At 41.5% G+C, this 23542-nt stretch overlaps 4 protein-coding genes across 9 annotated transcripts; 3 read left to right on the top strand and 1 right to left on the bottom strand.

Annotated features, from left to right (window-relative positions):
• Positions 1-539: 539 nt before the first annotated feature.
• Positions 540-6590, top strand: zfyve27 (zinc finger, FYVE domain containing 27). 4 transcript variants are annotated; one of them, XM_061273429.1, is made up of 14 exons: positions 540-803; positions 1528-1765; positions 2373-2443; positions 2507-2693; positions 2833-2928; positions 3220-3332; positions 3408-3526; positions 3713-3784; positions 4360-4380; positions 4577-4597; positions 5066-5207; positions 5296-5342; positions 5434-5515; positions 5739-6590. In XM_061273429.1, exons 2-14 carry the CDS (start codon positions 1530-1532, stop codon positions 5807-5809), a joined length of 1278 nt encoding a protein of 425 aa, XP_061129413.1. In that variant the 5' UTR covers positions 540-803; positions 1528-1529; the 3' UTR covers positions 5810-6590. The 4 variants fall into 4 exon arrangements, with proteins under 4 accessions (XP_061129413.1, XP_061129414.1, XP_061129415.1 ...); XM_061273430.1 differs by lacking the exon at positions 4577-4597 and having other exon boundaries at positions 541-803; XM_061273432.1 differs by lacking the exon at positions 540-803 and having other exon boundaries at positions 1549-1688.
• A 3124-nt stretch (positions 6591-9714) lies between these two features.
• Positions 9715-12859, top strand: LOC133150858 (golgin subfamily A member 7B-like). The gene is made up of 5 exons (XM_061273436.1): positions 9715-9871; positions 11686-11811; positions 11902-12054; positions 12433-12534; positions 12621-12859. The coding sequence occupies exons 1-5, from the start codon at positions 9860-9862 to the stop codon at positions 12702-12704; spliced, it is 477 nt and encodes a 158-aa protein (XP_061129420.1). The 5' UTR covers positions 9715-9859; the 3' UTR covers positions 12705-12859.
• Positions 12860-13932: 1073 nt separating this feature from the next.
• LOC133150854 (cartilage acidic protein 1-like) lies at positions 13933-18129 on the bottom strand. 2 transcript variants are annotated; one of them, XM_061273423.1, is made up of 14 exons: positions 17940-18129; positions 17409-17615; positions 17130-17326; positions 16817-16953; positions 16583-16739; positions 16378-16512; positions 16118-16254; positions 15907-16043; positions 15638-15720; positions 15404-15504; positions 15162-15330; positions 14860-15005; positions 14753-14792; positions 13933-14682 (listed from the first exon to the last, which is right to left on the bottom strand). In XM_061273423.1, the coding sequence occupies exons 2-14, from the start codon at positions 17603-17605 to the stop codon at positions 14675-14677; spliced, it is 1644 nt and encodes a 547-aa protein (XP_061129407.1). In that variant the 5' UTR covers positions 17606-17615; positions 17940-18129; the 3' UTR covers positions 13933-14674. The 2 variants fall into 2 exon arrangements, with proteins under 2 accessions (XP_061129407.1, XP_061129408.1); XM_061273424.1 differs by having other exon boundaries at positions 16378-16513; positions 16602-16739.
• A 76-nt stretch (positions 18130-18205) lies between these two features.
• On the top strand, positions 18206-22081 carry LOC133150857 (coiled-coil domain-containing protein R3HCC1L-like). 2 transcript variants are annotated; one of them, XM_061273434.1, is made up of 7 exons: positions 18206-18334; positions 18580-19049; positions 19379-19566; positions 19706-19776; positions 20282-20377; positions 20458-20598; positions 21232-22081. In XM_061273434.1, exons 2-7 carry the CDS (start codon positions 18615-18617, stop codon positions 21282-21284), a joined length of 984 nt encoding a protein of 327 aa, XP_061129418.1. In that variant the 5' UTR covers positions 18206-18334; positions 18580-18614; the 3' UTR covers positions 21285-22081. The 2 variants fall into 2 exon arrangements, with proteins under 2 accessions (XP_061129418.1, XP_061129419.1); XM_061273435.1 differs by having other exon boundaries at positions 18266-18338.
• Positions 22082-23542: the final 1461 nt, after the last annotated feature.

The following is a 23542-nucleotide window of genomic DNA, read 5'->3' as shown; positions in this document are numbered from 1 at the left end:
ACTACTAGTTTATTTGATTTTAGAACATGTTTGGAATGTTGAGGACTCCGCACCTCTTTACCCCCCGTGCAAAGATGACGATTAATCAGCGAGCTACCTTAATCCAAAGCAAACCTCCTCAATATAAAGTCGGCATGTTGGTAAGTCCAAAAAACACTTGCGTTTTCCCTGCTGGCGTCACACCTTCAATGAGAACTCTATGAAGTTGTTGTTGTTTTTTCTTACTGTCAGGAAACAGTGTTTGCCCTGACTTCGGCCACTCTCGGACCTTCTGGAAGGATACTTGCTCACCTTGACCCCTATAAAAAACGTAACTGACAAGAGGCTTCTGCTGTTGCGGCAAAGATGATTGACATTTGACAAGTTCAAGTCAAATGGTTTTGATGTTACTCAAGAATATTTTTTTAACTCAATAAATCAAAATTGTTAAATGCAGTGGTGTGTTGTGCATTGAATACCTACGATTTAACAAAAATAATGCATAATTTATGCCGGTTGTATCGACGTTGCCTTTTCGATGATCGATTGCTCATCCTGGAAGACCAAGCAGATAATCTTACAATGTAAAGCTAGCATACAATAGCTAACCGGAAGAAGCAGCTAGACACTGGCGTAATTTCTCGCCTAAAAGGCAGGACACGGTATTATTAATGGTTAGCGCGGGTCGGTGCTTATGCGATACGCGGCAGTTATGGTGACTGAGTCGATGAAGTTGGAGGCTTTTCCATCCTCCAGGATTATGATGTCCGCGGGACCTAGTGTCGCCTGAACTTCTAGCCTCCGGTTTGGACACGTAGCTCGGGGTAAATTTTCTCATCAACGAACTCTAATAAAGTCATAACAATTTATATTTCTTCGTCTTAAACAGTAAATCCGCATGTTGCAATCACATGATTTGTTGTTGATTATTTGAAAACATTGCAAATTTGGAGCTCAGTTGCTTTATCTCATAGCTGATTGCTCCAATGAGCAACTTAAAAATGACTGCCTGCACTGATTGCCACATCTCTGAGGGTCAAAGTGTCATCTTGTATTGATCCCAAGATGACCATAAACAATGTTCCTGCTACGCAATCTCCTTCAGGAACGATTGCAGTGCGTTAAGATGTGTGTTGGGGATGCAACCGATGCCATAGTTGCGTATTTAAAGCCTTGACAAAAACCAAAACACCAACATCTGCAGATGCTCAATAGATCCATTACTTAAATGATCAATAACATTATAATCCCTAAATCGTTATGAGTGTAATAATGGTTTGCGTTTACAAACACAAATGTGTCAACGTATGATCTGAAATGCCCCACGTAGAAATGACGTCACAGGTCCATAGCGATCTCATAACTATCGTATTGACGCACCTAAAACGTTCAGTATCTTCCATGCACTAAATTGTATGACAACTGTTGTATACTTTTAGCAGCCTGATGTTGCTGGTTTGACAGAATTCTAACATGCAGTCACAATAGTAATTCAGGAATAGGAGTGACATGATTACCATCATTTCAATGTATTTGTTTTCCTCACAGGAATGATGATGCAGAGTGCAGCGGCATCATCTGACCCTTACCAAGGTCCAGGGGAAAGGGGGGAGATGGTGCACACTATATCCAAAGAGACTCTGGGATCTCCAGATGCTTCTGAACTTGGAAGCCCAAGATCTACACTGAATTTTGACCTGCTTAACATGGTTGTGGCCTATAAGAGAATGGCGCTTTTTCTGGAACCAGTTACAGATGCGATGGAGCTGGCCCGCTTCTTGCTAGGGCGAGTGTTCAAAATTTGATACACTTAAGATAGAATAGTTTGTATGTTTTCGGATCATATTGTGGTCTTCATAGAAATAGTCATTAACTGTTTGAAGTAATACTTGTGAACTTTCATGCATAAAGACCAGAGTGTTTTTAGGTAAGGGGAGAGGGTGAGTTACTAAAGGCAAGTTAAGCATGTAACATTCATTTGTTAAAAATACACTGATTTTGTTTTGGTCGCATTGCACTTAGTACCCAGAGACAAGCGATTGACTTAGTTATGTTATGTGCATCATCACTTTCCCATCACTGGTACCCTTCTGCAGTATGAGTGGCATTACAAATAGTCAAAGATAAAGTTTCGAGGTTAAAAACTGTTCTGGATAATTAATCCTTTAATATAGATTCCCACTGAGTTGCAATCTCATGAAAAAAAGCAAAGGCCTTTTATAAGGGATAACAATTTGGCCTCTGAGGTTTTGTGCGTCTGGATAAAATCAAAATGGTAAAAGTTCAGCATAATTTTAATAGTTTCACGCTACCTGAAAAGCTGTTAAACGTACTTATTCTTGTTTTCAATTGCAGAGAGACATCTTTTTGAGAGTATAATATCTATTTTTCAGGTGGAGGATGCCCCTCTGCTCGTTACTTGTTTGTCTATTCCTCAATGTCTTCTTCTGCACCATTAATGAAGGTAAGTGGAGACTCTCTGTCGTCGGTGGCTACTCCTAACTTGCTTCGTTCTCTCCTCTATCAGTGGGTTGGTTGTCACTATGTTTGGTGGCAGTCACAGTGCCTGCTGCCCTTGGCTACCTGCAGGACAGGTGCTGGGGCAGAGCCTCAGAAACGGAACTCCAGAGGAGGCACTATCACACCGTACATCGCAGAGATTTGCAGAATGTGCACCTCAGTAAGCAGGAGGCTATGCTGGAAGTCAAAGACCTGTAAGAAACACTGCATTTTCTCTCTCACTGACTAATTAGTTGTAATGTAATGTCCATAATGTGACTATTAAAATGGGCACAAGAAAATAGTACGACATGCTTACGTGGATGAGAAATGTTTTATTTTTCCCATCTCTAGGTTGAAGCATCTGGATGACATGCTGTCTTCGGCCTGTCAATCAGCAGAAACATTTTACAAGGTCCTGTACTGGGACAATCACACCACATCATCAAGGTAAAGTGTGCTAGTTAATTGTCGGTCTATAATCATAAAAACGGCTACTATTGGAAATAGGGCCCGGCATATCCATATTTATTTAGACCGAATGCCGATGTTTCTCCAAACGTTTTTTTTTGGGTCCCTTAAAACTTTTACCAAGATATGAATAACAGGCTGACTGTTTTACATAAACCTCCTCAGTATTTATTTAGCTTTAAGAATTGTTCGAGCGCCAGAGAAGTGGATGTAGCTGTTTGTAAATTTTGGCGCACCAGTCAACATTTATGTCTCATCATCTCTCCCTAGGTTTTATGGAGGATTGTTTACAGTGGTGTGTGTTCTCTACCTCGCTCCTGTCGGCTGGGTGCTTGCTGGTTTGAACAGCGTCATCTTCCTTTGGAATAGAAACTTCCACAGAGGTCAGCTCACCAATGATAATGAACTTTGAATATTTTTCACAGCTAACGTTGTTTCTGTTGTTACTTGGGTTCCAGTTTTGGTGGACCTGAAGAAGCTGTTCCATGCCTCCCAGACTCCGACATCAGAGGCAGCGTGTGACGAACTGGATCACAGCAATGTAGTGGAGAGGACACCCACACCAACCAGTCTGGAGGTGAGGGAAACAATCTAAGTATAGTAGTAATCATGTGCCAGGATAGTGCAAGTTGTCAGCACTCACACGATGCACTGTTTATACAACGAAATATTTATCTAGTATCATAGTTTTCCTTTGAGAATGCTATAATGACCGTATTTCATTTTATTTGAATGCAGTCTGGAAAAAAATGTTTGCTTTCAGGACATATCACCTGGGAGTGTGGAGGAAGCAGAAGAAGCTGAGCCTGATGATGAATTTAAAGATGCAATTGAGGTAATATACTTCTCCCAATCTGTATTGACCATTTCCAGTATGTGTTTCCACAGCAGTCCCAACTAAAGTGTACTGTCTTTGCTGCCTGCCGCTGTCATAACTTCTAAAATATCCAGAGGTTTGACTTTAAAATTTAAAAGTGCTTATTTTAACAAGGATCCCTCCTCCAAATTGTGGCCAAGGGTAGAATCCAACCTCACTGATTCAATCTTTTCTTGTACAAAATAATCCTCCGCACCAGCGGAGATCAGCAGTGAAAGCTAATTAGCTGAGGAGACGTTCTCTCCAGAGCAACTGGCTTTCATTTTCTGCCATGCGTGATGGCAGGAGAGAGAGGCTGGCAGTTTGGGTGCACTGCTGAGATAGGCTGCATAAGAAAAAAAAACAACCCACGCCCAGCCCAAATCAATCATCAACAGTTAGAATTTTTTTTTTATACACATCACAAAACTGGTATTAATTAGACTCGTAACTGGCACAACAATCATAAATGGTTTTAATTTCCTCATCCCTGGGTGGAATAAAAATATTAATTCTATCATTCCTGTTTATCTCCTGCTTTCCTGTGAAATCAGGAAAATGCCATCACCCTGCAGGTGAGTGTTGCCCAATCTTCGCTAACACTTGGTAATCTTGCCCTTTCTGGTCTACTTATCACTCGCTTGTCCAAATCGTGTAAACTAACCGGGATCGGTTACTGTACTTTATTTAAAACCCTGTAGCATGGTTTTTATGTGGTAGCATGGAGGCTTGTGTGTAAAACTGTACTATGTTATACTCCATCCCACAAAGGAAACCCCTTTGGTGTTAGTGGTAAGTGGATTTTCCAGTATCTTCCATTTATGCACCCGTAAGTGATATGTGTGTAAGGGACTTGTTGTTTTCATGCTTTGTGCATGAGGGTTTTGTCGGTCTTACTGATCTTACACTGCATGTGGGTATTTGTGCACCATTTTGTCACTGTGTCTTGGATCATCACTAGTCTATTATTTAGTAAAAATGAAGGGCACATTTAGATGGGCCGCTGTGGTGTATTTCCCAACCATTGCATGTAGTAGTTAGTAATGGAAGTTAAAATTCAAGTTTTACATTCCAGTGTCAAACTCTTAACCTCATAAAACGTTTATTAAGGTACATAGGCAACAATTTAAGTGAGGTTCTTAAGTGGTCATAAAGGTCTTACTAATACATCTTTGTAAGGTATAGTTAAACGTTAAACTATTTAATAGTGTAATTGGTGCACACTGTGGGACTTCACTTGCCCCCCTCCCTGTGTTTTAGGAGGATGAAGATGGTCCAATTGGAGCCCCTGAGTTTGACACCATCTCTGAAAATGGCCTCCTGAGTCGTAATGAACCCATACGCAGCAAAGTGTCCAAGCTGACGGAGAAACTGCGCAAACGTTACCCCACCACCAGCATTGGTCAGAGTGCTGTGACAAAGTTTCGAAATAGCTGCGATAATAATGCTCGAAAATGACGCGTGTCCCCCCCCCCCCCCCCTCTCCAAAGGCAACTGTGCTAGCTGCAATGCTGTCTTCTCAGTGCTGAAGAAAAGGGTGAGACTTGAAGAGAAGTGATGGTCGAACTGTGCACGTTGTATTGAATGTAAAATCTAAGTCTGAACACAACTCTCTCTTCCTATTGTAGAAGAACTGCAGTAACTGTGGCAACAGCTTTTGTTCAAGATGTTGTTCTTTCAAAGTGCTGAGGTCTTGCATGGGGGCCACCGGTAAGACGTTGCAAAATGACACGTTTTAGAAATAAATGGACTCATTTTTAGGAATTAGGTTGACCTAGTTTCATTGACGGTGAGTGGCAACAGAAATATTACTGTACCCAGTGTAAACAATGAATCATGGACTTAGTAGGTCCAATCCAACATTTTTGACTATTTACTATTTAAAGGCTACACATTGTCCTGTTTTGTTGAACACCTTTCATTTTTCCTCCAGCTCCAGAGGCCCAGAGAGAGACTGTGTTTGTTTGTGCTGCCTGTAATTCCTCGCTCATCAAGTTGCAATGACCTGACGTTTGGCCGTGCGACCCAGAGGGATGGTCATCACTGTTTACTCCTCCGCTCGGCACACCCTGATGTAATTTTACTAAACCCCCAGCACATGCACCCTTGAAGATTTTTTCTTGCCTTTTGTGTTATGCCCATCCTTGTGTCACTGGCCGTTGAGTTTAAGGACCCTTGTTTGTCCCTTTGCTGAGCAAAGGGAAAGAAGAGCATGTTGGATTACCGGTGCTGGTTTACAAGAGCAATGGTTTTCATTCAAACTCTTTGACTGACCACTAACATGATCAAATTTGAACTCTGGAGGGTTTACATACGGTGAAACAAAAAATGATTTGCTACAAGTGACATGCTTGTAAGGCTTTGAGTGTTTTTGACCAGCATGCTATTTTTTTCTTGGGTTGTTTGAGCTCTATTGGAACTTGTTATTTTTTACTTTTAACTGGATCAAAATTCAGCTAACTGGAGTCACTTGATTGGACAACGCAACTGGGTCAAATAATCACATGCCTCCCTCACACTCGTACAAGCAGGACTTAAAAGAATGGATGTGGCGGCAGTCTTGGACCGACCCGAGATCGATGCAATGTGGTTTTAACCTTTATGCTGGCACTGATGATTGTAATTGTTTGCTTTGCTTTTATTGTAATCCCTTCTAGAGCTAATATATTTAATTTAAAACGCTTGAAAATCAGTTATTTGATCGATTTTTTTTGGTCATGTATATATTGCTACATCTTTTATGGGTGAAATATTGCATTGTTGAAATAAACTGTCAAATCCCAAACTGTTTGTATGTTGACAATGCGGCTTAGCTGCATAGATGGAATGTGTGTTATGTTAACATTATTTTTATTTATTGGTGGGAGGCAACCAAGTCAGCACAATTCTTAATGTTATCAATGTTAAGGCATGCTTTCTAAACCAACCAAAGTTTAAGTGTAAGATTAAAAAAAAAAAAAAAAATCAACATCACAAACTCTAAAATGGCAAGTGTAAGCCTTGTCCATGGTTCTGAAAGTGACAAATATTTACAATACTCAATGTACATGTATAAACAATTTACAGTACAGTAAATTGCTGACTACATTCATCCAAATTGTTCTTCACAGAAAAAAAAAAAGAATAAAATCACCTAAGAACAATAAGCCAACTACCTCAATCACTTGAACAGGAATGAAACTTGATGGTTGTTGGCACGAGCAAACTTGTCCATGACTTTTTTATTGAAATCCACCAGTCCCTGGATAAATTGGTTTTCATTGGAAAGAATACAAAGAGCATTCAATCGCTCCTTTCCTAATGTGTGCCTTGCAAATGTGTTAATCCTTTCCATGGTGGACCGGTTCCTGTCAGGCTCAGGGGTCGCCATGGGAGTCGCGAGGAAGATGTTTAACAAAATGCATGTTTCAGACAAGATGTCTTGCAGGCCGGTTTCCATAATAGTCTTTAGTAGCAAAAGTGCAGATTTCCCCGCATACAACTGATCGTGTTGGTAGAGAATATTTAGTTCACTTTGTAACTTTTCCTTGTTTTTTAAAGCTGAAGGCCACAACTTGACAGCACAACTGAGTTGGGCCACTGGGAATGATGTCGTGAATTTGGGAAAAAGTGAGCAGTCCACGAGTTGCGCTGCAATGAGATAGTCACTGTTGGAGAACCGGTATTCTACTTGTGCAATCATGTTGTCGCAAGCCTTCTTCATGATTTCAGCCGTGTTGGTTTTCCTGCGCTTGGCGTCGCCAGCGTGGTCAGCGATCACATCTGCCCTCTCTCTCACCTCCTTCACGTTGCCGATGAAGTTCTCCACGGCGCATCTCACAACCGAGTCGTCAATCTCTTGGTTCTGAAGAATGTTCTGCAGGACATCCACTTCCGGCATGACTTCCGCAAAGAAATGCAGCAGTTGGAGAAACTTGGGGTCTCTCAAATGCATGGACAGGCCGTATGCCTCGCTGACAGTCACGCTGTCCCATCCCGGCTGAGTGCGAATGCAATCCAAACACTCCAGTATGGCGTCCTGACTGTCCCATACGGCGTTAATGGTCCTGCTTTGAAAGTTCCACTGCGGTCGCTGGATGTTGTTGCACGACACTTGTTTCAAGGCAGCTGTTCGTGTGGGTGAGGTGAAAAAGGTTGCAAAACCAGTCAAGTCGGCAAAAAACACTTTCAGTTCAGGGATTCGAGACGCGCACACTTGCTGCAGGGTAACGTTTAACTGGTCGGGGCAATGCACAAACACTGCGTTGGGGTATCTTAAACTCATCAGGCTTTGCACGCTGCCTTTGCCATCAATCAGCATGGCCGCCCCATCATAGGTTTGCGAGATGAGTTTCTCACCCAGCCGCAAGGGCTCGAGAACTTGTTGGATGGCGTCGGAAAGGCCGAAGGCGGTTTTATCTGTGACTTCGATTAACTCGATGAATCGCTCCGTCAGAGTGTTGTCGACCACGTATCTCAACACGATGCCTATTTGAGAATTGCACGCCATATGAATAATTTCATGGACCTGTAAGCCAACAAACTGGGTTTTTTGTAATTGTTTATCCACTTCCTCCCTATAGACCTCATACATGCAATCCAGCAGCTCGTCCTGCATGGTTTTTAAAGTTAAATGAAAGAAAGGCTCCGCATTATAGTGTCTTTTGAGCCTGGTGTCTCCCTCACACATAGTCTCAAATATGCAGGTAAAGAGAGATGCGTTTAATGTTTCGTCGTGACCGTGCAGATCCATTTCGCACTTGCCACAAAGTTTGACGCATGTAATCAGTCTGTCCAGAACATAGCGGTTCTCTTCGGTTAGTCTGTTGTGCTCTTCGGTGGCAAGGCGATCGGCGTCATTGAGGTACGACCGTACGGCGGGCAGCCCAAGTAAACCCAACTTCATGGCGCATCTCAGGTGAGACGAGGAGCTTTCGTGCTTGGCCGTTCTTTCCGACAGATGTTTAATGTCTTTAAAGCCCATCGATGCCCAAACGGAGTCCAAGCCGCCAAAAAGTAGACAGGGGAAACAGAAGAGCGCACCTTTGCTCGTGCTAGCGGTTAGCCATTTCTTTTTTTCAAACCAGTCTTTTTTGAAGGTACGGGTTACCATATCTCCATACTGAAGCAGTACAAAGTCTTCTGGTCTGTGCGGCCCCAAACGTTTGATTTCCAACTGATCTTCCATCGGCAATTTACTAAACCGCATGCACAACAAAAAGTCTACGTGATTCATGATGAAATGTAACAATCACAATTTTATCTCGATAGCTCGCCGATGGGGCAATGTTTTCTTCTCCCTTTTCCGCCTCCTTTCTTCTTCGTCGACTTCTTCCCCTTTAACTTGTTCTTTTTCACTCAGATCATCTTCACTTGATCAAGTGTTGCCTCCTATTGGTCGTGTTGTGTTATTGCTGTTCGATTTTACCTTTTATGTTAAACAGTTTATCAATTATTTACGTCTCGCTTTCGAAAGGATAATTACTTACTTCGTTTCGGACACAATTATTTGTTCTACATTTAAGAATGACACTGTAGCGCTTTATTATTTTGCCATGGCAACAAAGGGGCACAGTGCCCAGCTGCCCCTCACAAAGAGAACTTGTAGAAACACAGTTGCATGACGACAGGCAAAATACAAAAACAACAACCTGAACCACAAGGAATGAGGCAATTCATGTTCTCATGTTCTCCCCGTGGGTGTGTCTTTCTTCCCACAATCCAAATACATGCACGGTAGGTGAATTGAGAACTCAAAATTGTCCATAGGTGTGTTTTCATTCATTCATTCATTCATTCATTCATTCATTCATTCATTCATTCATTCATTCATTCATTCATTCATTCAGTAGTGAACCCCAACACATCCCCCCTCTTAAAAAAGATTGACAGCTGATCTGTTACACATAAGAAAAAGGTTTATATGCCTGGATGTCACTCGGATTAGTTCATGTCGAGGTAAATAAAAGCATATATGTAGAGCTAAATCCTGTCCTCCTACTTGACTAGCCCCTCCCCCATCATTTAATCTGTCCCGTGTCAGTCATCAGTGCACGCCGGGACTCGAACAGCAACATGGCGACTGAGGTAAGACTGGCACAATGCGCTCCTTATCCTGCTTTTTTAAATGATCATCTTATTTGGGTACAAAATCTCATCTCGTGGACTGGACGCGGTTGAAACCAGCAAGGCGCGGTGACGGTGGAATGAGGACACGCGAGGGCATCCTCCCCACTCGTTCCACCCCAATGCGATGTTTTCTACTCTTACCAACAGTGTTAAACAAGCACAGTTTAAATGAGCGCAGATATTGTACGTAGGATTTAAAAAACACGAACCCCTCCCCTAAATGTTAAGCAGTTGTGCTCGTATGGGTTTGGACGCCCTAATAATGCGATGGCAGCGTCCTAAGAGTGGATGCAAACAAACACGCACAGACACACACGCACATAGGTCGTTCAGCACCACGGACAGAGGCTATGACACTGCCACTGCGAAAGGCACATATTTTACTCAAGAAAAAAAAAGATCATGGCACATGGGAACACCTAATAATAATGTCACAAACCAACTAAAATTACAAACAGTGACTAATGAGAAATGAGTAAACCATGGAATATTACCAGAAAAAAAAAGTACCACCAGATACAATGAGAGTAGGAAATGGAAGAAAGCCAAAATGCACACGCAGTAAACATTGACACAGGAATGATCCAGCATCTTCTTGATGAGGTGGTTTACACACATAAAGCAGGCTGTTTTTTTATTTTTTTATTTTGCCTCAAGGATGTCAAAACTGTATTTTAAGATTGTCCTGTAAGATTATTTTTAAATCGAGTTAAACAATCTTAAATATTAAAATGGTTTAATATTTAGGACCAAAAATCTTCACGTCTACTCTTGAGCTATTTGACACCGCGGACTGTGATGTGAACTCAGTGTAGCCAATCTAATATGCGGCTTGACTGACTGACTAACAAGGAGGCGGTGGTAAATAAAACAAAATGTCCACCCAATGTTGTTTTTTGTAAAGGTGGGATCCCCAGCGGCATTGTAAATTCATTCGTATTTAAATCAGTGCTATAATAGTGCTGAAAAAAACAAAAATGCACTTTTGCTAGTGCATTTAATTATTTTGGCTGCCACATATTGCTGGCATAGATGGATGAACAAATATACATTAATATAGAATAAAAATTTATTATTTTCTATGGCAGACTTGATGATTTTCAACAACACACTTGCTTGACAATCATTAATGTTCTAACATTACTGCTGCATCATTTGACCATTGTTTAGTAAGACAGCACAGAGAGAGAGAGAGAGAGAGAGAGAGAGAGAGAGAGAGAGAGAGAGAGAGAAAGAGAAAAAGAGAGAGAGAGAGAGAGAGAGAGAGAGAGAGAGAGAGAGAGAGAGAGAGAGAGAGAGAGAGAGAAGTGATGGGTAAGGCTAGTGTATCAAACGGGCTTCTCTCCAGCAGCTTGCAGAGCACAAATAGCTCATCACGCTCTGCCTACCTCTCCTATAACATCCTACACGTTACAAGACCAAAACAACAGCTACTATTTGCACACAGTACAACTGACCTGGTGAAATGAGAGAGTAGTAAAGGCATCTTTCCCCAGGGACCTGTTTAAAAGATGTCGAGAAACAACACTTCTTAATTGTCCCTCAAGGCGGAGTATTATATGGTATATACATACTCATTGTCTAGAATGTGTACTACTGCTGTGCAGTGTGGTAGATACAATTAATGAATGACTGACCACCTTAAAATATTTTTATGGACATGACTGTGTTCCAGCACTATTGTATTATATTTTCAATATAATCCGCCATTGTAATTTTCTATCATTGCACAATAAATAGAATGGACCCTTTTCATGCTCTCTTTTCCTTAGTTCCACAATTTACAGGAGTTGAGGCACAGTGCATCCCTGGCCAACAAAGTCTTCATCCAGAGGGACTACAGTGAGGGAACCACTTGCAGATTCCAGACCAAGTTCCCTTCTGAGCTGGAGAGCAGGGTGAGAACATGAGTTGTCTTTCCTTTCGCGTTGCGCAATATTTGGTGTTCCAGCCAGCCCCGCAATTCATGGACCCGCTCATATGTTCAGATTGAGCGGACTTTATTCGAGGACACTGTGAAGACGCTCAACAACTTCTACGCAGAAGCAGAAAAGATCGGAGGGCAGTCTTACTTGGAAGGCTGTCTGGCCTGTGCCACAGCATATCTTATCTTCCTCTGCATGGAGACACGCTATGAAAAGGTGAAAGTTGTTTGTTCCCCCACTCGCATGCAATAATTACAAACACTTTCCACTCCACTCGAATGAACATTTTTTATTTGTCACACAATGGTATCAGATGAAAAGCTTTGAAAATGGAACTACAAGCACCTAGTGTTTTTATCTGAGGTACAAAAAAATCCTGTCAACTATAGACCAATAAAAGGGTCAAAGGAGAGCTCATTAAATGTTGGTGTGAAGAAAAAAAAGTGTAAAGAAAAAAGAAAAATCGCTTCTTTTTCTTCTTTTCACCATTTGGGTATTTCCTTTTGGTAATCCAGCACACATTCAAAATTATTCCACAAACAACATCTTATGTGAGTCGTAGTTGTATTCATTTGTGCTCTGCTTGTGTGTTAGGTGTTGAAGAAAATTTCCAAGTACATTCAGGAGCAGAATGAAAAGATCTATGCTCCGAGGGGTCTGCTCATCACCGATCCCATAGAGAGGGGAATGCGAGTTGTATCCTTACCTATGTCCATGTACAACCGCAACATTTCTAAACATACCCCAGCGACCCGATCTCAGTCCCTAACGGCTTTGCCCAGATTGAGATTTCCATCTACGAAGACAGAGGCTCCAGCGGTTGCAGCTCGGGGAGCAGCTCTGTGTCCAGCAGCACAGCTCGATGATTGAGCACTTCTGGCAAAACAATGTCCCTCTGATCACTCATCACCCTGGAGAACAACTTTTGGGTATTTGAACCGTTCCTCCATCGCTTCACAGATCCACAAGATGTTCCTGAAGAAAGAAATTTCTCCTCAGCTGTACTACATTAGTTACTATAAGGCAGTGCTTCTCAAATAGTGGGGCGCGCCCCCCTTGGGGGGCGCGGTGCTATTCCTGGGGGGGCGCGTGTGACCCTGGGGAACAGGCTTTTTTTTTGGCAGTACTAGAATAAAGTGTAATTGCGCGTTTGCTACAGCAGGGGGCAGTGGCGCTCTCATTGTTACTTCTGTCACGTTTGCGACAGTGCAACATTTTACGACTTACAAGACAATTTAGGATAGTCACGGTGGGGAGGGGGGGCGCGAATAGTTTTCTTCTTGCTAGGGGGGGCGTAACAGAAAATAATTGAGAAGCACTGCTATAAGGCATTGCCAACATGCCAAATATGCACTTGAGTCATTTGTTGCAATGCACCCGATGAACATAATCATATTTTATATTTCTGATGTGATGGAAACATCGAATTCCTTATATTTTTATTTTATCAGTGATGTGTCATTTCATTGGTGAGAAGATGGATATGACTAGATGTTTTCAAACCACAATTGTACAAAATGGAGAAAGTACACCTGCACTTGTTATAACTCTCCAGGCACACTAACGCTGGCTTTTGAATATTTTATAGCTTTTATAAACATATCACAGAAGGGTGTGCTTCACCTAACCTTGCCTAGATCTCCACACGATAGATCAAAACCAATCCAGATGAAGATCAAGGCACTATATCGTATTGTATTGTAGCAGATGAATGTCGTTCATCATGTATGTAATGTAGCAAGTCTTCCATTTCCCGCACACCAAGCCTATATTTTACAAAATCCACAGGGGTTTCAAATAAAAACCCAGTTTCTCTGATTTTGATCAACTCTTCCAAAAATTGTATTTATGCAAGGACGTAGCAAAAATGAGCATGTGAGGCAAAGTCAAATCGTCTTCCTGAATCGTCACTGTCATGTGTTGAATTACACAGTATGCATAATTGACCAAACCTCCAAAGACAAATATTTGCCAAAAAAGGAATCATTCGTGCAAATGTCTCAAGTATGTCGGTGACATTTTGTGCCGACTCAAACTTCGGTGCAGCTTAATTGTGTGATGACTGCTGTCTAATAAATACAATGTAATCACAAATGCATTCAACTGACTTTTATTTTTATTCTTTTAACAAATGGGACACTTTTTATAAACTGCAAGTACAAATGAACATAAAGACTTGTTCTATCGTCATAGATATATTTTTTTAAGTGTATGCCATCACAGTAGTGAATATAGTGGATGGAGAATAGAATTAAAAGGGAACTAAATATCAAACCAAAATGATTTTGGCATTTGTGTACATGAGTCTCTTCTTGTAGCTTGTTCACGACAGTAAAACTTTGACACACTTTGATAGAGTTCTAGACAACATGCTAAAAAGTGTTGAGAATTTCTCAATCAAACATGCAGACCTGGGAAATATCTTATTGTTGGCGCCTTAAAGACGACAGGTCTCTCAGGTCTGCAAGTAGAACAGTAATAAAAGCATCTGAAAATTGGAGGCCTTCAACCTGGGGCTTGAAATGCTGAAAGGTGAGGCTGGTGCTGAGATGGAAGGTAGCAAAAACAGGAGAGGAGGAAAACATCAAGTGGTAAGGCTGACATATGTTGACTAACTCTAATGAGTATTCATTCGAGCAGCAAATGACCCAACAGGTTGATTGCAAGCATTTCTTTTCCAGATTTTTGAAATGATAAAGGAAGCAGGATGTTATTAATCATGTTTTGTAAATTTTGACAAATTTACAAGTGCAATACAAATTGAAAAAAACAAACTCGTGGTAAAGAAGAAAAAACATGGGTTGGCAAGGCAAATAGGGTTAGTTGGAAAATATCCTCAGATGCCTGTTGAAACATAAAAAAAAGAAAATTAAAGGAAAACCTAATTATCTAACTGGGGGGAAAAAAGATTTACCTGCACAGCGGCCATTCTTCACAGTAAAACCTTCACCACACTGAAAAACAAAGCACATTTATTACATTTTAAACAAAGAAAAGTAAATTGAGAACTACAATGCGTACCTCTGTGTCATTGCCAAGCGTGGACATTTCTGTGTTAGCGGGATATGCTACTTCCACCACTGACTTCATTTCACCAGCTTGAAGGACACGTGTGATGACGCTACCGTCAGGCCAAGAGACCTCCAGCACAGACACATCATCGTTTCCTAAAAAAATCATCATCACAATGTCAAGAATATTATCGAATATTGACTTGATTTAAACTTGGCTGAGTTAAAATAAGATTATAGACTGCAGCTCTGAATCCTTTTATGGTTCAGTAGATGCCAAAATAAAAATGGGCCATGTTACAGCATAGTTACCTAAACCAAAGTGAGCAACGGGTTCCATCTCGCACAGGTACCCGGAACCTCCGTCAATGATGCGCATATGGGCTCCACTCTTTTTGGTGAAGACCGTCACCTTAGCACCTCGCGCATATGAACCAAACTGGGTGCGAGGGATGACTCGAAGCCATTTATTGGTTGAGCCCTGATAACCGTGGCGACAGGTCAGGATAATAGAGGACCGAATGAGTTGGATCAGAAGCAAAACGCTTGTACACCTGTGTGACTTTGAAGACAGAAATTGGTTGGGCTGCGCTTTCACCGTGTGCCAGCAGAAGGTCCAGCTGCCCGTCTCCATCCACGTCGGTCACAGTACCGCCTGATGACAGAAAGGCAAAGAAATGTCAGTGCACAACCTCGCTGTATTTGTGAGGAACACCTGCTGCATGGGAAAACTCATCTAAATCAGACAGAAAGCGAATTGGGGCAAATATGTGGATATTTGTTCTGACCTGTTCCTCTGCCTTGAGGCTCTGCAGCATCTCCCACATTGAGCTCTTGGATTAAAGGGTCAGCGATAGCTCTTCTTGACACCCTGCAAACACACACAGAAATGGAGAATTTGAGTTTCACCTTCTTCAGTTTCACACAATTTAAATATATGTGTCAATTAGGGCAGCAATTGGATATTATTGATAAGAGTAACAACTTCAAATAACTACTTAGTCGATGTAATAAATTGGATGCTTTTATTTATTTATTTTTTTAATTTTGGACTCACCTAAAGATCCTGTTGGGGGCATTGCCTCTGTAGGCAATATTGTTGAAAAACACTTCAAGATTCCTGTCATTGTCAAAGTCAGCAGCTATAACTGTGCGAATCGGAGAGGGAGATTCGAATTCTGTCGTGGCGATATTCTGCAAGGAGGATATTTGGCTCAGTGCTTTTCAGACTTCTCCGATTATTTCGCTGTGCTGCACTGCTTACTCACCCTGAAATTAGAGTTGCTCCCCTGCAGGTAAAGCCTGTGAGGGCCGTTCCAGTTGCCATAGACAATGTCGGTCTTTCCATCGCCATTAAAATCAGCCAGTGCTACTCCTCGACCATGTTGTCTTTGGTCTGCCACACCTTTAAGGGTCAATCAACACAGAGTTAAAGTAGAATTCATTCATCAATTTTTTTTCTATGATAAAACATATCCACTCTGTAAACTTTTCACTGAGAGGCCACCCCGATTTCCATCATTCTTACCTGCCTGCCTGGCGACGTCAACAAAAGTCCCATCCCCATTGTTTTTGAATAGGAAGTTGGGCCCTCCTTCATTGTCACAGAAAACATCAGATTTTGCATCACTGAGGATGGGTCCAACCACAACTCCACGTCCACCTGCAACAAAATGCCACAGTGAATCAAAAGCCCCTCACACACTGCCAAGCTCAAAATGTGATTTTATGACCAGTGAGCTTGTTGACTCCGGCTGTGACGGCGACGTCAGACAAGGCAATAACGCCATTCGCCACATCACTGGCAGCCACGTCCATCTCTAAGAGAGCGTGGGGTCCGACGTTGCCGCTGGCATAGTTTGCCACATAGATTGAGTAGCGGCCTGTTCCCTGAAGGAAAATGCGAGAGGCAGAGACAGTTTGAAAAAAAGAACAGGAGGACAATCGGGATGTGAAGGGTCACTAACCTTTCTGTCAACGCATGCCACAGAACGTCCTGCCATGCGGCTAGCAACACCACGACGCACATTGAGCTCATCACTGAGCAGATCTTCAAAGCGACCATTACGAAACTTGAAGAGCTTGTCGAAGTAAGTGGCTCGTCCTGTAATGATAGACTATGGTCATTTAATCTTAATTTTCTCCACGCTGAAAAAAAAAAAAATCATTCATAACTGTGTGTGTCCCCCCTTCTCAAACGTTAGCTGGAATAGGCTCACTTGCAACCCTATAATAAGGATAGGCGCCAAAGAAAATAGATGATTGGTGATTAACAATTACCAGAGTAGGCATTATTTGTGTTGAGGAAATAGATTTCCTCCCGTCCATCTCCGTCCACATCACAGGCTGTAACCCCAATAGCGTTCCCAGCTACATCCCTCAAAGCGTAGTAAGGTGAGGTACTGTCATCAATAGCAATGTTTACCATCTTATTCTGAGTGCGGTCAAATTTCAACACCAGGTTAGGTCCGTTGTATCTGAAGGTAGGAGGAAAAAAATGGAACAATCCAGACACGGACACACTAGTCAGCTTTTCAGTTTCAAACCCCTTTCACTCACCCGGCCACCACAACTTCGAGATCGCCATCACCGTCCACGTCAGTTACTGCCATCCCATAATTGAGCTGTGTTGGATTATGCAGCGTGTCGGTAGGAAGGATGGTCTGTGTAACTTCCTGAAACATTGGTTCGCTGTTTTGAGAGTGGGACTGCTCCCAGAGTCCAAACAGGAGGACCAAAAATCCTGCAGCCCGCATTTCTGGATTTCTGGTGACACATGATCAAATTTTATACAAAATACATAACAATATTTTTTACTTGAGCATGTTGAATATGTTGGAAGAAAAAAGAATCACAATGCATGGTCACTCTGGCCATAATAGTGGGTTAGGACGATTGAAGTGTGGGTACAGTACTGCCCACCTGCCAGCCACATGTTATTTTGCACTGCCCACCAATCATCGACCTGCATTTTTTGTTCAGATTCTTGTTACAACATCTTTGGATGACTATTTTTGTGAGATACCTAAATAATCTTCATGTTTTGGAGCCTCGTGCATTGAGTAAAATAAAAAACAAAACAAACCTTACCTGACTGTTTTATCCGTAAGTAGAAATGAAACAGACAGTTCAGCTTCTGCAGGAGCGAAGATGCTGCGAGCTACGTAACTGCATTGCACAAGCTTTACGAAACATTGTTACATATAAAGCGTAATTAGCCAATCAAATTTCAGCATGTTGTCCAATGGCTGACGAGTAAGATACATAATGGAAATTGTCAGGAAAAATAGTTTATTACTGATCACGACGGTTAATCGCAGCACAGTACATGTTTCTTTAAAAATAATTACAAGAAAACTGATTTTCTCCGAAATCACTCCGCGTTTCATAACAGGTTGCGGGAACTATATTTCCCACAATCCTTCACGTTCTAAACACTGCCTGCGTCAATCCTGCGACAAAATCGGACGCTAACCAAAATACAGGTAGGTTAGTGACACTTTTCTTCCCTGTATTACAATATCAAGTATAGATCCGAATATTTATCTGGTAAAATTGCATCCATGTTCTTTTCGTTGTAACCTCGATGAATGGGAAAAGTAGCTTGCTATGTTTAGCTAGTTGTACCTTAGCTCACAGCGATTATGGTAGCCATGTTCAGGTTTTTTCCACACGATAAATTAATCAATATTTTATGTTGATTGTGTTTTTGTTAACCCTCACCCATCAGTGTCGTTGAGTTCCAGTTACACTGTCAAAACTACAATGGAAACGGAACTACCAAAGAACGACGGTGCTTCAGACGCACCGACTACGTCTCAGTCCAAGAAGCCAAGCCAGGCTCCTCATATGCCAAAGAAACGACTCAACGCATCGAAAGACAAACCTCACATAGAGGGAGATGTAAAACCAAGACCCAGGCCTCGCTACACGGACAAGGCTCGAAAGAACGCCAAAAACAAGAAAGACAAGGCAGGGGGAACAGGAGATGAGCAAGCGCCTGTTGAAATGGATAGAGCTGAGCTGCAGACTGCTCACGGAGAGGTTGAGCGGCTACAGGGTGCAGAGGTGTCCAATGGACAGCTTGAGTCTTCTGATGTAACCAATGCGTCCCATCATGACGAGAAGGAACAAGAGGACAGTTGGGACACCTTATTTAACGATGATGGAGATTGTCTCAATCAGCGACTGCTTGAAGAGGTTGGTAAAATCAATGCAATCAAATAAGTCAACTGTGATGTGTTCAACACCCTGTTCATAGAAAAAGGAGATGTTTACAATTTTACATGTGAGTTAGTATCAACAAAAAAATAGAAATGTTTCACTCTTTCATTTTCTCATCTGTTGATAACTTTTATAAACTTTTTTCCGGATTTCTAAAGTTCAGCTAGCTTTTCTCACAGTTTTTTGACAGTTTAGCTTTCCCCATGTCAGCACATTGTGAATAGTTCAGGATCTCAAAGGAAATTTAAATATTCATTTAATTTTGCTATCCAGTTGCCGTCATTGCTTTTTCTTCTTTTCTCCAGCTATCTTTGAGTGAAGGTCGCAAGAAGTCGTCAATCCAAGAGGCCAGATTTGATTACTACAACATGCAGCGGTTTGATGATGACGTCATGGACGAGAGTGACGAAGACCTCTCTCATGTCATCGAGATCTACGATATTGCTCCAGAGTGTAAAACCGAGGATCTTTTCAAGTTATTTCAGGGATACCAGTATGTAAATTTCACATCATTTACACTCGATGTCCTCTCAACATCAGCTACGCTTGCATGATATAATGTAAAGTGGTGCTTTTTCTTTTTTAACAATGGCTTTTTTTTCTTTCACACGCTTTATTCAACGTCTTTTCAGACAGAGAGGATTCGATATCAAATGGGTTGACGATACCCACGCTCTAGGTATCTTTTCAAGCCCATCTTCAGGTAAGTGACGCACTAGTGGTTGAGAGCAAACCACTCAGAGAGGATATAAAAATTCTACACATCGTTGTTAAAATGTAATTTTTTTTTGCTTGAAAGAAAAAGTCAAATCAAAGTCAAATTTTCATTATATAGCCCTTAATCATAGAAAAGTCTCAAACGGCTTCTACAGTCGATAATTCTTAACCACATCCGCTGATCTTAACTTAGATAAATAATTTCACTTTTTTTTTTCTCCCACCTTTAACTTGTACAACTTAATTGAAAAACAAGTTTTTTAGAGATGTCAAATGAGGATTTGTTAATTCAGTCCACAGCCATGCCTCCAGTAATATAGCTACTTTTACTATACAGTAAATGCACAGAAGTTCAGTTATCTTTGAGTAATAATTAGGCATTGCTTAAATAATATTTTACTATTTTCATACCCGCACACCATTTGAAATTTTAAATACTGTTAACTATTGTTGTTGTTTTTTTATTTCTTTTATTTGCTTTTTTAAAATAGCTCGTGAAGCATTAAGATCCAAAAATCCACTGATGAAGGTGCGGCCACTCTCCAAATCCACTCCGGAGACAAAGGCCGCGGCTCGCAGCTTCTCTGGTATATTTACCATACTCTATGATTTGCATTGTTTTTTTTTCTTCTGTCATGGAAGACACATTTCTTCCTTCCATCTTCAGAGTCCCCCATTTCTGGTAAGGAGAGGCCTCAGACCAGTGCAGCTCTGGCTCGCAGGCTTGTGGTTGGTGCCCTCGGCGTGAAAAGCAACGTAACAAAGGAGCAGCGGGAGGCAGAGAAGAGGAAGCTCCAGGAGGCCAGAGGTACATACAAAAAACGGAGCATAGTGGATACTCGTATATTCGCAGCTCAGCTTTTACTTAGTCGCTGATTTTTTGGGCGTAAGTACATACTGACCACCAGAGGGTGACTATTTCCCTAAAAGCCTTGCTGGACCAACTTAGTGTTTGCATCATGCATCAGCATGCTTTTACCACAAGTGGGAGCTCTTCCCCCACTTAGCAAATCAAGTGCAAATTGGCGTTAGTTCCATCTTGTGGCAAAATGAAGTTGCTCTCTGTCCACTGCTGTGTGGCTCAAAGCAAGTCTATAATCAGTGCAGCAGCCTTTCCCTTCACAGCGGGACCATAAGTATATAGGCACAATAAACCACAAGTGGCTGTCCACTGAACTGCCAGCCAGGAAGGCAAAAACAGCCTCCTTTGTCCTTAGTATGGATGGCCTCCTGTGCTCTTAAGGAGCCAGTGCACAAGTGCATCATGTCCTGAACATTTTGTCCCCAGCCTTTCTGCCACGTGTCCACAGTCAGAACATGCTCATGCTCAAATCTATGTGTGGCAAAATCAGCCATGCAGCTTTGGCTTCAACAATCATGTCGGAGTGGCATGTCTTTTGCTATACATAAATCTAATTATCTCTGTTGATTTATCCTTTAGAACAAAAGCGTCTGGCAGCCAAACAGAGGGAAGATGTTTGGGAGGGAAAGTAATTGGAGCGAAAAGTCCTCCACTTTGATTCGCTTGACTCCTTTCAAGCCACGCCTGGAGACGTGAAGTCGCACCATTATCCAAGTGTGCAGTGTTACATCACTCAAGTTTGTAAACTCTTTTTTTTTTTTTTTTATAAACGCAGGGATGCGGCGCTGAGGTTTAACTTACCTCAACATTTGCCTGTGCTCAAGTCGTCTAGTTTTTCAAAGATTCATTAATTCACCGAAAGCTATAGGCAACAATGTGTTTCATCAATTTTTATTGTCCAACTGTAAGATGAAAGGTTTTGTCCCAGGCACTTGCAATTTAGATGATCCATCCACACTGGCACATAATGTTTTAATCCTTTATTGTCATGTCAGACAAGTACAGTTGTAAAGAAATGATTTTCAAAAGTGGCTAAATGTTGTATTGTTTCTATAAATTGAGTTGCAGTAAATGTATTACTTTTTAAAATAATGTCAGATTTCTTATGTGTATACAAGTAGTGCTCATCACTGTTCAATTCAGGGTATCGGTGTCATTGTTCAGTAGTGTACAGTAGTATTAATACTGTAATATGTCTTTTCTCAAACCTCGTGGTATAAATGCTCTACGGTATATTTTTAGTTTAAAATGAAGGAGCAATGGTAGCATGTCATGCACATAATCACTTGTATGAGGAACCTCCCATTGACTCTTGGGAGTCACTTGAGGTGAATGTTTTTCTGCCACATGATTATATGAACTGAGGATTCTGTATCCGACTGATTTGTGGAAATATACTCATGGGAATAAAAATCATGCCTGCTTTTTATTTCATGAAACACTGATTTAGTAGCAGGTGAGCAAAATTGAGTCTGGGATTGTGTTTGTCCATGAAAAGTAAAGGACATGAGGACAAACATTGAAAGAAGAACTCAACCAAAGTTTCGTTTCAGATTTATTTGATATCAAGTTCTTCATCTCCAGCTCGCCACGTGGCACAGTTTTCCAATGGACTCATCAATCAGTAGCGCCTGAGCGCTCACCCTCACGTTTATGATTGAATGCATTCTGCTCTCCCGCAGAGTGTAAATGCCACATTGTCCACTTGGTGTTGTTTCACAACAACTCGACTCTTGCACAATCACTTTTTGTCTTCTCAGCACTCTGTTGTTCCCAAAGCAAAGGAGAAAAACAATTTATGTAAGCTAAGTGCAGTCTGCTGGACGAGACTGCACAACAGCTAAATATAAGACTGGACACATGGTATGCTGCCATTTATTTCAGCTGATCTGACTGTTTGGAAATTTATGGGCTGAATGGAGAACAAATAGTAGATTTGTGGGTATACATTTTTGAATGCATTGCCTTTTGCATGATCAGTTCTTGCTCAGACCATGAGGAAAATTAATTTAGAAGTTATACACAGATGCAGGCGTAGAAGAAATCAAAGCACAGAAAGGTAAAAGTCAAGAAGGACAAGCATCATTTTTAACTGATGATTTGATGCAGCAGCAAGAATGTTGATAGTGGATGGTTTTGTGGCACGTGGACTAAATTTTCTGGAGTTTTGTCCACGTGACCCAAACTAAATTGAATATGGTCAGCAAATCTATCCTGAAATAGAAGGTGTCATGTCTGCCATTATTCTAATCCTAATTATAAAAATGTATGCAACTTTATTGCTCATACCCCATTCATCAAAATGTTCTTGTGGTTCATTCAAGGCCTCTGTGAACATTTACTTGCCCTGTGGAATTAAAGTGAATATAGACCAAATTTCCTAAATTGGCCCAAAAACAAAGTGGTGGATCTCCCTCTCGTCTGTATCCTTCCCTTAGGTCACTCCTGCAGCTGAATCATCATCATGTGCGACCCAAAATCTGAGTCACAAGCTGGTTCTTTGCATATGCCACAAAGCGGCCAGCTGGATGCTTCACACGTAGTCATAAACCAATGGTCCAGCTTGGTCCTCAGTGTGTTGTGCAGTCCACTAACAATAATTTTTCCCTCCCATTAAAATTCTTCTGATGTGTTATCAAACAGTAGTGCTCACTCACCTCTACTCAGTGAACTCTGACTTTCAAGATATAGTATTTTAAAAACCATGTAACTGTAACCATGATGGTTGTCATATCACTGAAGATGACCCATATCTAAAAGTCCGCAGTCATGGGAAATATACCTAATGTATGTGTGGAAGTAGAGGTGGTTGGAAAATGTCCCCAGAGAGGATGGCAATGGCAGTCACTCTTTTTACGATGTCGTTTTTAACGGCCAAAGGCGACATTTG

The sequence above is a fragment of the Syngnathus typhle genome, linkage group LG3 (genome assembly GCF_033458585.1).
Source record: "Syngnathus typhle isolate RoL2023-S1 ecotype Sweden linkage group LG3, RoL_Styp_1.0, whole genome shotgun sequence".
NCBI classification, from domain to species: domain Eukaryota; kingdom Metazoa; phylum Chordata; class Actinopteri; order Syngnathiformes; family Syngnathidae; genus Syngnathus; species Syngnathus typhle.
Note: the sequence above shows the minus strand (reverse complement) of the source record. Positions and strands in the feature narration are given on the sequence as shown.